Source organism: Arachis hypogaea, chromosome 8, assembly GCF_003086295.3.
Source record: "Arachis hypogaea cultivar Tifrunner chromosome 8, arahy.Tifrunner.gnm2.J5K5, whole genome shotgun sequence".
Classification (NCBI taxonomy): Eukaryota; Viridiplantae; Streptophyta; class Magnoliopsida; order Fabales; family Fabaceae; genus Arachis; species Arachis hypogaea.
Genome location: NC_092043.1, coordinates 9,360,813 through 9,374,265, shown reverse-complemented (window position 1 = coordinate 9,374,265; position 13,453 = coordinate 9,360,813). Strand labels below are relative to the sequence as shown.

The following is a 13,453-nucleotide window of genomic DNA, read 5'->3' as shown; positions in this document are numbered from 1 at the left end:
ATTTAGTTATGATAGCTTTAAAGTTATTCTTACAAGAATGAAATTTTTTCTTTCAAATACAAACAAAAACATATATAAGAAAGATAAAATCTTTTATTAGAGAAGGCAGAGAAGATAAATAGCACATTATACATATAAATTCCAACAAAAATAAACGATTGGAACATGCATGGTGAAGATAGGAGAAGCATAGGATAGAAAAAGAGCGCAGTGCGAAGGAAGAGCGCAGCTCAAGGGAAAAGCACAATGAGAGAAGAGCACGGGAAAAGTGAAGAACATAGGGTGGGGAAGGAGCGCTGCGCAGTAAGGGAAGAACGCGGTAACGGAGAATGGATATGAGGTGTTGCGGATCTAAATTTTACGAGTAGGTGAAAGATGTATTTTGAGATATTTAAAGAGTATTTTGAGGTGTGTTAGGGTTTAAAAAGTATAAAATTGAATTGTTAAATTTTAGTTTTACTTAAATTATATTTTAAATTTGTACTTTAAATTAAAAAATATTAAATCTATTTGAATGTGTTGATTTTAATTTTTTTAAAATAATATAATAAAAAATTATTTGTTTAAAAGATAAATTTAAAAAAATTTAAATTAAATCAAAATTCCATGTAGGATGGCCCCGTTTGTCACGTAATTAAGACATTAACGTGCCACCTAGAAAAGATTACCAACGGAGTTAATGCTAGTTTAATAGTTGAGTAATTTCGACACATAAATATCATCATTTATGAATAGAAAATTCATTTTCATCTTCCATAAATAAATTATTATTGCTAAATAATAATATTTTTAATATGCCTATGTTAAGATGTCTAAAGTAGTTATAATATTTTTAAAAATATTATTAAAATTAAAATAATATTTTTTATTATTCAATAGTATTTTTTAAAAAAAATATTATTAAAATATAAAAAGTATAACTTTAATTTTAATAATACTTGATAATTATCATAGTCATTGTAAACATAGGTAGACTAGAATCAAAAATATTATTTGTATATTAAAATTAGTCACTAAAATCAGCCACTAATATATTTATGTATAAATATATGTGTGGTTTAATTTATTTTCAATGTATATTTGTATTTTAATATATATTTTATATTAGTAACTGATTTTAGTGATTGATTTTGGTGTACACATAGCATAATACGACTAGAATTCAATATATATATATATATATATATATATATATATATATATATATATATATATATAACAACTTTCCAACAAGAAATTTCCACACCACCCATCCACATACCCTAAAAATTGTAACCATAAACAAATTGCTAGAGCTCAAAAAAGAAAAAGTAAGATATCTTTCTAAACAAATTGACAATATTTAGTAAATAGATCTATTTATGTTTAAAAAAATTTCTAAATTATATTCATTTGCTGAAAATTGCTAAACAACTTACTTAAACCAAAACAAAAAAATGACGGTTGTCCCGATTTTATTTATTTATTTTATTAAAAAAAGGCTATTTCACTCTGGATTACAACTCAGCTACCTATTAGTGACAATTAAAGCTACAATATAAATTCAACTAGAGAATCTGGTCAAAACTAGGTGCCCAGCACCCTAGGAAATCAAGCCCAGAAACAAAAACAACAAGCATTACCAATTAAATAACTCCAAAAAATATAATTAATATTAATTAATGATGGAGATGATTGAAGTGCCTGTTGTGATTGTGGGTGCAGGTCCTGCTGGAATAGCAACCGCTGGGTGCCTCAACAGACTCAACATCGCTAACATTGTTCTTGAAAGAGATGATTGCAATGCATCTTTCTTTAGGAAAAGAGCCCATGATAATTTGAAACTCCACTTCGACAAAAAGTTTTGTAGCCTACCCCATTATCCAATTCCCGCTAGCTTACCAAACTTTATTACTAGGGTTCAGTTCTTGCGTTACATAGAGTCCTATGTTGCATATTTCAATGTTAATATCAAATATAACCGCACCGTGGACTCTGCTATTCTTTATGAACGGAGTGACAAATGGAGGGTCGTTGCAAAGGACACATCTTCCGGCACCTACGAGACATATGTTTCGGATTTCTTGGTGGTCGCGACCGGTGAAAATAGTGAAGGGTATATCCCTGAGATTGAGGGGCTTGAGAAGTATGAAGGGGTTTACATTCATTCTAGCAAGTATTTGAATGGAAGAGACACTTATGGAAAGAATGTTTTGGTTGTTGGATCTGGTAATTCTGGAATGGACATCGCTAATGATCTCTCAAATTGTGGTGCATACACATCTATTGTTGTCAGAAGCCCTGTAAGTTTTTTTTTCTTTTTTTTTTCATTCCAACTTTATTTACATGTGTGTTAAGGATCTTTTTGTTAGTTTTATAAGGTTGGGTTAGATTAACTTTAAAGTTAAAATGATTGGGTCAAAATGATTAAGATGAAAATCTTATTCTATTTTATTTACCAGTTGATATAGTGATGATTATTATTCCTTTTGAAGTTAATTGAAAATTGGGAAAAAAATAGTAATAACAAGAATTTTTTTTAATTAGTTAATATTAGTAAATTTTTTATTGTAAAATTATGTTTTTAACTCTTATTTTTTGGAATGTTTAGCATCAAGATTTAGTTAGAATTTAGAATTTAAAATAAAAAATAATTTTAAAAAAATTAATTGATATATTTTTTGTTTCTAAGATTTGTAGTATTTTTTAAAAATATTTTTAATATTTAATTTTATTCAATTTTGTCTCTAACATTTTGGATTCATTCAATTTTATCCTTAACATTTTCGATTTGTTTCGAAACCATTACTAAATGTTTTTAATTTTGTCCCCAATATTTTAGATAAAATTAATGTTTACGGATAATTTTGATACAAATAAAAGACGTTATAGATAAAATTAAATACAATTAAATATTAAAAATATTTAAAAAATTACAAATATTAAGAATAAAAAATATGCTTTGCCTTAATATATGTTAAATGGCTAAAAGATAGTTGGTTCTCTAATTAAATTCTTTAAATAGATGAAGAATGAATGAAGTAATTTTGTGTTATTCATTCATGGGTACGGTGGTGTATTCTAATTAAATAATATAATCATTTTGAAAAATACAAATAAAAAAGGAAAATTAGTTCTCCGTTTTTACACTGATTTGGTATCAACCTTTTTATATAACACAAAGAAATAGCGTTTCTCTTCCATCGATTGTAGTTACATGGTTCGAGATTTTAACTCTAAAATTAACTTGATGGAAAATTTGGCATTATTTGTTAGATGCATTTCTTTAGTAAGGAAACGATGTACGCGGGAATGTCGATGCTGAAACACTTTGAGGTAAAAACGGTGGACAAGTTCATGGTGCTCATGAGCAAACTAATGTATGGAAATATGTCTAAGTATGGTTTGATTAGACCAAAGGAGGGACCTTTTGCAATGAAAATCAAGAATGGAACTACTCCTATCATTGACATGGGTTGCGTCAAAAAGATTAAGAATCGCCAAGTGAAGGTAATTAATAATTATATTGATTTAGTGGTCAAGAGTTGTGGAATTTTTAATACATTGAATGTTTTGACTTTTGAGAAGTTTTTACTTTAAAAACTTCAAACCAAATTTTTTAAAAGATGTTGATTAACAAAGCTCGTGTATTAAGTCAATTCATACATCATGTCCATTGTAAAGAAAAGTAGAAAACTAAGTTGGCTTAATATATTTAAGCACAAGAGATTTCAGCTGGTTGCATCATATTTGGTATTAATTAGCGACATAAATAAGTTAATTTGTTTCATAAATTAATTTCTCGAATAACAATGGATGCTGTGGAATTTATAATGATCTTCCTCTTCAATCAGGTCGTCCCTGCTATTTTAAACATTGAGGAAGCTAAAACAGTTCAATTTACCAATGGACAACGTGCTCAATTTGATATGATCATCTTTGCTATTGGATACAGAACCAATGTGCTGACGTGGCTTAAGGTGAATATTTATAATTCAAAAATATTTAGTATCAAAAAAATATTAGTAAAAAACTACTGTCAACACTTATTATTTTTTATTTTATTTAATTTACTCTATTATAAATAAATGCATAATAAAATAAATTTAGATTATTTGAACGGATTATTTGTTGTCTTCTTAATAATACTGTTTTAATTTTTTTCACATAGAGATTAAATTAAATTGGTTGTTATAAATGTTATTAGAGCAAGCATTAGCGAACCGTGTTCTAAAAATATTAACTATTTTAAGTATATATTAAAATTAATTATTAAAATTATTCTTTAATATAGAATATATATATATTAAAATATAAAATAAAAAATTCAAAGGTTATAAATTTTTATTTATATTGGCTAATAATTTTAGTCAATATACACACATTCTACTAGTGTATTTAAACTTTTTTGTAACATTAGTTTATAAAATTATGTTGATGGTTAAGTGCTAGTTAAAAAGAGTGAATTGTGTTAGCTTTTTAATATTATTTATATAAAATAAATATTAAAAATAAATTAAACTATATATATATATATATATATTTATATATATATATATGTTAGATTAATTTTAATATGCACGTATAGTAAAAATGTTTTTCTAATCCAAAAGTTGAATTTAGATTAATGTGCCTAATGAGTAATGACCCTAAGACCACTTAGTTATTGTTCGAGTAATTGTATCAAAAAAATTTTTGCATGCAGGATTATGAGATTCTGTTCAATGAGGATGGAATGCCTAAACCAAGCTACCCTAATCATTGGGGAGGAGAACAAGGAATCTACTGTGCTGGTTTTTCAAAAATGGGATTAGAAGGAATTTCTTATGATGCCAAGAATATAGCAAACCATATCCAATATTCTATCAATTTAAAGGTGTCTTTTAATCATTCATATTTATCCAATGAAAGTTGATCGATCGAAATGTATATTGCTTTCCCCTGTAGACTTTGTTTGTATGTATGATTAAGTTATTTTGCAATGTATATAAAATATATAATAAAGTCTACATGGTTCTATTGATTCGATCTTTTTAATTATGTTATTTATTTACTTATCTACTATAATTAAAAGGTTAAGTAATTTAGTAAATTCCTAAGGTCTATACAGCTTTTAAATATAAAATTTAGTAACTAAATATATATCTTACACTCTAAACTTTTAAGCCTATCCTTAAATTATATACCTTAAATTTTTAATAAATAAATAATTCTATAATATTATAAATATAATTACAAAAATAATAATGATTTAAAGTAAATCAGAATAATATTTGCTTAATAGTACGTGGTAGGGATTTAGTTATTTGGTTGTTCCAATCTAAACCGTAGTGGGTCATAAAAAAATTTAGCAGAAGGCAAAACCCAATATTCCAAAAAGATCTAGTAGTATATAATTTTAGGAGATTAAACAACCACAAATTATGATGTAGGCTCTCCTACTTGAGGAGACCTTAGGCAGGCACCCTTCCTAAGTGCAATGGAAGTCACCAACCTAGGCCATAGGCCTTCTTGATCACCCATTGACCCCATCCAGGTAAGTACAACTCAGTTCGTTTATTTTAAAAATATACAATTTTCAATTAAAAATAAAAAAAATTAATTTTTGGATTATTGAAATAATAATTTTGGGTCAAATATTAATTATTTGTTTTTTAATATGTTATTGGATTAGAAATTAATATATTTTAGTTAGAATTTGAAATATTTGAATTGAATTATTAAAAGTTATTAAATTAAAAAAAAGGAGAATAAAATTTAAAAGTTTAAATGCGTCAATCTAAAAGAATAAAAGTGGTTTGGATTGATTTTTTATTGTCTTTCTAGTATTATCGATTTTTAAATTTGATTATATTAATTAGTTTTATGTTGTTGTTCTATTTTTCTTATTTCTATGAAAAGATGAATTTGATTAAGTGAGCAGTAATTATAAGTATATAGAACATATATAGATCTATCAAAATGGAATCATAACATTATTATGAACATGTTCGTCAATTTGATCCAATAAAACAACCGTTTCAACATTATTCTCACAAGACTTATTGCAAACTAAACAGAGCAGTGTTAGAAGAACAACCTCAAACACCACATGACATGACACCAGCAAACACAAAATCCCAAACGCTGCTTTCTCCAAAAACAAAAAAAGTATCACAAAGAAGGGAACGTTTACGCTAAGAAAAATGGATATGGAAAATCCCATATTACCCTTCACTAGTTCCTTGCTTTCTTCATTGCTTCAAATCCACACGCTTTTCCATCCAACAAGGTAACAACACTGGAAATCTTCCACACCATGATCAGATACACGAACCCAGATAGATATAAGAACACCATAATAATGGAACCCGCAACACCGAAGTAATTTCGAACCGGTTTTGCAAGTTCCCAAGTAACTAACATTGCCAAAAAGTTGTACGCTAGAAAATCTAAGATGGCGCATAGAAAAGTTACCATAAGCCTCTTCCATGTCTTTGGGACAATGCCTGTGATGACCTCAGTGAAACTTATCATAGTTTCTTTTCCGGCGGCGTAGATGGAAGTAGCGACGGTGTAAACCACCGCAGTGGTGGAGAGGATGGAGAAGATGAGGATGAGAGTGAAGGAGATGAGGTTGAAGAACAAGAAAGTGTCCCATTTAGAAGAGATTTTTCGAATGAGGTGCTGGTATTGTGGTGTGTCATGGTTGTTGATATTGGTTAATTCATGCGAGTCATGTAGAATTTCGTTGAAGAGGAGATTGGATTGTTGTTTGAAAATGAAGAAGATGAATGAGAGGAGAGGGAGAATGAGAATAAAGGTGATTTGAGTGAAGATCTTTGTGTGGGATTGGACGATCTTGAAGGATTCTTGGTAAACACCAAAGAACCCAACAACTTCCATCTTTTGTTGTTCTTGTTCTCTGTTCATTATTATTATATTGTTGGTGTTTTAATTTCTTCTCCAAGGATTAGGACTTTGGAAATGAAACCTCGGAAGTACAAGGTTGTAGGTGTGACAGAGGAGAGAGGAAGGTGACTAAGTTTAATAATGGACGAATCAATGTCTTTTAATTTTGGGAACGCTAATCATGGTTGAGTAAAGTAATTTACAGATGTATTAATACGTACGTAGTAGTCCAGATTAATTATTATACCATATTAAGGGATTTAATTGTGAATGAATATACACTAGAAAGTCTAAGTCGAAAAACATATTCTATTTTAATGAATTATAATTTAAATAGCATAGTCTTTTTAAACTCATCTAAAAAATTATGAGTTCGAATCTTTTTATTTTTAATTTAAAAAAAATACATTTTATTATTAATATTTTTTTTAAGACTAGAGCTAGATAATTATTTGTTATTAATTTGTTAATTTCTTTTAATAACCTTATTAGTCGATATATCCGTATGATGTACAGAAAAAAATATATCTATTTTATACTAATAATATCAACTAATCTATAAAATAAAGAAATTCACAAAGTACTTATATTTAATAAGAAAACAAATAACTTAATGTCTATAAAAAAATAAACTAAAATATTTTAAATTAAAATTTATATGTATTTACTAAATATTATCAAATTAACAACAATAATAATAAAATTAAAACATTAATTTGAGTAGTAGCAGAAAATAATAATATATTGTTAAAAAATATTAACAAATAATTTTTTAACTATTTAGATAAGTTTAATAGACAAAAATAAAACAAATATACTATATTCAAAATGTTATATAAAAAATTAAATATTATTTAAAAGATATATATATATAATATTATAATTATTGATAAATCTCACTTTAATTAATTATTAAATTTAAATAAATTTAATTATTTAATATATAATTTTTTAAAAATAATATCAATATATAGATTGACACTACAATGCACCACGCAGCATACTTGATTCTAACACTTACGCTCATAAATAATAACACAAAATATTATATATATCAGTCTTAGAAATATAAAAAATAATCGTGATAATTATTAAAAGAATATAAAATAATATAATAAAATTATTAATTCATAAAAATATAAGAAAAGAATTATAATAATTATTAAAAAGATATGAAATGAAGTATTAAAATTATTAACAAATCTCAAGATAATTAATCATTTAATGTTAACTTATGTATGATTGATTACATAACATATACTTTTTTAAAAAATAGTTGAGACTAGAGAGGTATCCAAACTGCCACCGGCCAAAATGTATGTACTACGTCAACATACTTGGTGTTAGAATATAATCTGTTATAAAATTAGAAATATTGATTATTAATAATTGACTCACTAAAATAATATAAAGAAGAATCATAATAATAATTACTAAAAAAATATAAAATAAAATACTAAAATTATTAATAAATTTCAATACAAATAATCATTAAATGTTAATTTGTGTCAGATTGATTGCATAATATTTTTTAAAAAAATAATTTAAAAAAAAGTATGCAAACTATCAGCAGAATCCACCACGATAACATGTTTGGTATCATAATATAAATATATAATCCATTGTAAAATAATATAATGATTTGCCAACTTAATCTTTAAAGAGAAATATTAAAGGGATATCAGAATTTATTATTTTTACTAATAATATTTAAAATGTAAATTAAAAATATATTATTAAAATATTAGACTAAAAAATTGGATTAATAATTAAAAATATTGGCTAAAATAAAAAATTCTGTTAGTCTTTGAATCCTTTTTATCTTTGAATACTGTCTTTTTAGATAATTTTACTGTTTAACTAAGAAATTATTAAAAATATAAAGAGTTGGTTAATATTAACTCAAATATAAGATGAATATAAAATAATATATATTGATCAACCAGTATTTCTCTAATACAAATTATTAGTAATTTTTTTAAAAATATTTTTTTTACTAATAATCACTCAAAAAGATAGTAGATAATAAACAATTGTTAAAAGTTTGATTTATTATTATAATGAAGAAAGGTATTTAAAATAAAATATTAACAAAAAATATTAACCAATTATTATTATAATGAAGAAAAGTATTTAAAACAAATCTCGCAATTTGCTTTAATTTTTTTGTGATCAGTAAACTCTATAAAATTTTATAAAATTAAAGAGAAATCCTAGGAGCCAGAAATCTTTTTTCTTGTAAGGATCTAGAATGACAAAAAGTATGCAAAGATTAACGCATGAAAGGAAATAGAATTATCAATGGACTCACCTAATTATAATCGACGACAATTCAATATATGATTTTATGATGACAAAATACAAAATTGTCACAAAAGCAGTTAAGGACACATACAGCTAGCGAGCCTAAGACGAAATTGTCTCATTATCTCGTCGTTATTAACGTTAGGCACCTGCGAAGACTCCGAGAAATTAAAGTAACAGTTTTAATCTGAGGTGAAAACCGTGACAATTTAGTTAAATTAATTAAATTATTTAATAAATTTCAACTATTAATTTCACATGAATTTAAATTTTAACCTTAATTTGATCTTCACCGTTGATGTCATCTTTTGTTCATGTACTTAATTGTGGGCTCGTGGCTTGCATCAAATCAAACTAGCCGCTACACACGCCATATCCACGGACATACTACCACACATGCTAGTGATGCTACAGCAATGAGACATTCTTACGTGCTGAACTTTTTTTGGTTGAATAATTGTAACCTTATTTTAAAAATAAAGCACTTAATTTTGGTTAAAAAGATTTGATGTAGTTTTAATTTTGGTGTAATACTACAAAATGTGCTCTGTTGGTGAAGTATGAGAATATGTACTTAGAATTTCTCGCAAATTGCGAGTTTTTTTTTTTTTTTTTTTTTACAACCTGGGAGAAGTTCTCTTATGTTTCTGTAGAGTTTTGTTGTGTCGTAATTTTAAGATATACAACCATTATTCTTCTTGACTATTTTTTGAATTTTAAGTTGTATTATGTAATAATATGTAACATAATGCTACTGAATGTAACCTTTTTTGAATTTTAAATTGTATTTTATATGTCCTGTTATTGTTTATAAATTAAAATAATTATTTCAGTGGTATTAATTTTAATTTAATTGTAATAATGAATAAGTACTAATTATTGTTTCAATTGTAACAACCATCTTTCTTCTAAATATATTATGGTAGTTAGAACAACTGCCTAGAAGAATAGAAGATATTGGAAAGGATATTATATAGTGACTTTGAGGCTACGTTATGCATAACCAACCCTCTCCTATACATTGGAAATGGAAGGTTAATAATGATGTAGAAAGTTAGCCCACATCATCTCTGTATATAAAACACAAAATAATGTTGCATAACAACTTTTATATATATTTATTTATCAAAAAGGTTAGGCAGCCAATTGATTTTTAGGCCAAATTCAATCAAATTATGCTTATCGTATATACGCTTTTTTTTTTTTTTTTACATGGTCGTGGTCGTCTTTTTTTCGTTTGATTTTTTTTGTCGTTATTTCATTATCATTATTATTATTATTATTATTATCTCTTTCTCTCTCTCTCTCTCTCTCTCTCTCTCTCTCTCTCTCTCTCTCTCTATATATATATATATATATATATATATATATATATATATATATATATATATATTAAAACTAGTGAAAACAGAAATTTTAGTGTATATTACAGAATCTAAAACAATAAAAATAAAAATAATTTGAATTGTGCATACAAAACTATCGAGTAATAAAAATTTTGATGTACAATTAGAATCCAAAATAACAATCATAAAAATAATTTTTAATTATGTAATAAATTTTTTGTGTTATTTACAAAACTTGTAGTGCTATATTAATAAATTTATGTATTTTTAATAAAAAATTTTATAGAGTAAAGGATAAATAGGTCCATGTCCTTCTTTTTTGCGGACATTTTCGTCCCCAAGGATTGAAAAATATATTCATGTCCCTGACCCTCCCAAAACGCGAACAAATTTACCCTTCCGTTGAAGTGACTCCGTTGGACTCAACGGAAAACACTGATGTGGCTCCCGTAGCGCTGATCTGACCGTTACGGGAGCATACATGGCATGTAACTTTTTAAAACAGAACATATTAGTCCTTTCACACCAAAACATGTAACTTTTTAAAACAGGACATATTAGTCCTCCCACCCCAAAACGACGTCATTTCATCCAAATTTTCAATCTTTCACATTTATGAGCCAGCTTTGTTTTTGCCTCATTAGCTTCTTTCTCCAATCGAACAAGCCGAGTCCTATAATCCTCAGCCTTCTCTGCTTCAACTTTAGCAATTTGCATCTCTTTTTTTGCAGTTTTGCTCTTCTCCGCTTCTACTGCCTTCAAAACTTCAGCTGTTTTCTTTCTCTCCTTCTCCGAGTTTTTCTTCTCCTTATCTGCCTTTTTCTTCTCTGCCTCCAGGAGCTCCTTCAACCTACTTATTTCCTTTTCCTTATCAGCTATACAAGCTTGAAAATCCTCTATGCTCTCTTTTTCATTCTTAGTATCACCACCAGATTTCTGCCGAATCGCATCAATTTCAGACCTCAAGCTACATACTTCATTTTCTAAAGATACTCTAACATTACATTCTTTAAGCTTCTCCTCAGCGTCTGGTTTGGTTCGCACCCGTTCTTCTTCACATTCTGCAGAAAATACAACATTGCAATGTTCACTAATTACAACTTAATCCAATCTGTTTAGTGAATCCACTCGCAGAAATTTCACTACATATGCATAAAATTCTTATTCAGATTCACTACTCACATCCCAAGAAAAAGGCACAAAAATAAAAAATTGAAAATAAATAAATAAATAATCTTAGTTGAGCTTCACATTTTAAGCCTGAACTTCATTGATTTTGATTTGTAGAAGCTTCACAGTTTGGCGAAGAGCGTTTTGTGATTCTTGAAGCTTCGAACACTTCTTCTTCCACTGCCACAGAGAAGGAAAATAACTAAATAAATAAAGAACTCAGCTTTGAATAAAAATAAAGCGAAAAAGAGAAAAAGAGAGGGTTTTACCGCTTCACAATGGGAGTAAGTAGTGGCGGAAACAGGTTTGAATGGGTGATCTGCAGAGAGAGCCATTGGCGGCAAAGAAGGAATAGAGAAATGTGAGATTCTTCAATCACTAGCATCAGAATTGAACAGTAATTAGAGATACACAGTGACAGTGCAATCAAGTAATCATTTTTACGCCATTAAAACCCTAAACCCCTATAGTAGAGATTCTACACCACCGTTCTCTTCATCTTTGGGGTAAGCGAGGGAGTGGAGAGGGAGGAGAGTAGAGTGTGTTAGGGTAAGCGAGGAAGTGGAGGGGGAGGGGGATGGGGCAAGGAGAGGAGGGGTAGCTTAGGTGATAGTGGAAGAGGGAGTTAGGGGGCAGGAGGTGGTTGGGGTTGGAGGTGGCTGAGGAAAGCGTAGGGCTCATAAATGTGAAAGATTAGGAATTTGGATGAAACGACGTCGTTTTGGGAGTGGAAGGACTAATATGTCCTGTTTTGAAAAACTACACGTTTTGGTGTGAGAGGACTAATATATCCTGTTTTAAAAAGTTACAAGCCACGTGTGCTCCCGTAACGGCCAGGTCAGCGCCACGGGAGCCACGTCAGCATTTTCTGTTGAGTCCAACAGAGTCACTTCAACGGAGGGATAAATTTGTCCGCGTTTTGGAAGGGTCAGGGACATAAATATATTTTCCAATCCTTGGTGACGAAAATGTCCGCGAAAAAAAAGGTCAGGGACCTATTTGTCGTTTACTTATTTTTATATTATATCAAAAAAAAGGGTGCATATAAAAAATATGTGAAACATGCATGTATTAGTTTTCGAAAAGTATAGATAGACAATGTGAACAATAGATATGTCGCATGTTCAATTTAATAGGTATGTAAATGATTATGTTCATTATTTATAATTGGATGATTATTTCTTTTGATTCGATTTACTCATGCATAGTCAACAATGGCTCAATATTCAATTCACTAGGTGTACAAATAGTTATCTTAATGTTAAGATTTAGGAGATAATTTAAAAGTGAAATATTTTTTAACTTTATTAGAATTCTAAAACCTATTATTCAAATTGTTTACAAAAGTTAATTACTATCTATCTAACAAAATTCATTAGTTTTTTTCTAAATCTCTCACAAGTTAATCAAAGTTAATTATACAAAAGGCTTGTAGCATCATCACTATATTTGATATGTCAAATTTGAGATATCAACTTTTTTAAGGCTCAATTTTTTAGTTATGGAACATGTTAGTGTGTTTTCTCCGGATATGGAAATAGAGAGTGATAAACGAGAAGGTGAGATAATTTTATGTCAATTTTTAGGTGAAAAAATTCGAAGGGTCCAAATTCTTTGTTAAGCAAAAATAAATAAACAAATTGGAGGGCACGACTTATTGACGGCTGTAATTTACATTTTAACAATACAAACCGGACCGTGCGTTATATATATATATATATATATATATATATATATATATATATATATATATATATATATAT

General features: G+C 27.8%; 2 protein-coding genes and 1 non-coding gene across 3 annotated transcripts; 1 reads left to right on the top strand and 2 right to left on the bottom strand.

Moving 5' to 3' along the window:
* Positions 1 to 1,558: 1,558 nt before the first annotated feature.
* Positions 1,559 to 5,002, top strand: LOC112705999 (probable indole-3-pyruvate monooxygenase YUCCA10). Its single transcript, XM_025757062.3, has 4 exons — positions 1,559 to 2,282; positions 3,256 to 3,489; positions 3,834 to 3,959; positions 4,685 to 5,002. The coding sequence occupies exons 1-4, from the start codon at positions 1,662 to 1,664 to the stop codon at positions 4,892 to 4,894; spliced, it is 1,191 nt and encodes a 396-aa protein (XP_025612847.1). The 5' UTR covers positions 1,559 to 1,661; the 3' UTR covers positions 4,895 to 5,002.
* A 368-nt stretch (positions 5,003 to 5,370) lies between these two features.
* LOC112708614 (U1 spliceosomal RNA) lies at positions 5,371 to 5,523 on the bottom strand. The gene has a single exon (XR_003156461.1). It is a non-coding gene; the product is annotated as a U1 spliceosomal RNA (small nuclear RNA).
* Positions 5,524 to 6,195: 672 nt separating this feature from the next.
* LOC112704967 (uncharacterized) lies at positions 6,196 to 6,864 on the bottom strand. Its single transcript, XM_025755829.1, has one exon. It carries the CDS (start codon positions 6,862 to 6,864, stop codon positions 6,196 to 6,198), a length of 669 nt encoding a protein of 222 aa, XP_025611614.1.
* Positions 6,865 to 13,453: the final 6,589 nt, after the last annotated feature.

Bases quoted from the DNA above. Each gene is read 5' to 3' on its own strand.
- LOC112705999 (XM_025757062.3), top strand. From the start codon at position 1,662: ATGATGGAGATGATTGAAGTGCCTGTTGTGATTGTGGGTGCAGGTCCT. The intron at 3,490-3,833 runs GTAATTAATAAT...CTCTTCAATCAG, and splicing joins TTAAGAATCGCCAAGTGAAG to GTCGTCCCTGCTATTTTAAA. The intron at 3,960-4,684 runs GTGAATATTTAT...TTTTGCATGCAG, and splicing joins ATGTGCTGACGTGGCTTAAG to GATTATGAGATTCTGTTCAA.
- LOC112704967 (XM_025755829.1), bottom strand. From the start codon at position 6,864: ATGGAAGTTGTTGGGTTCTTTGGTGTTTACCAAGAATCCTTCAAGATC.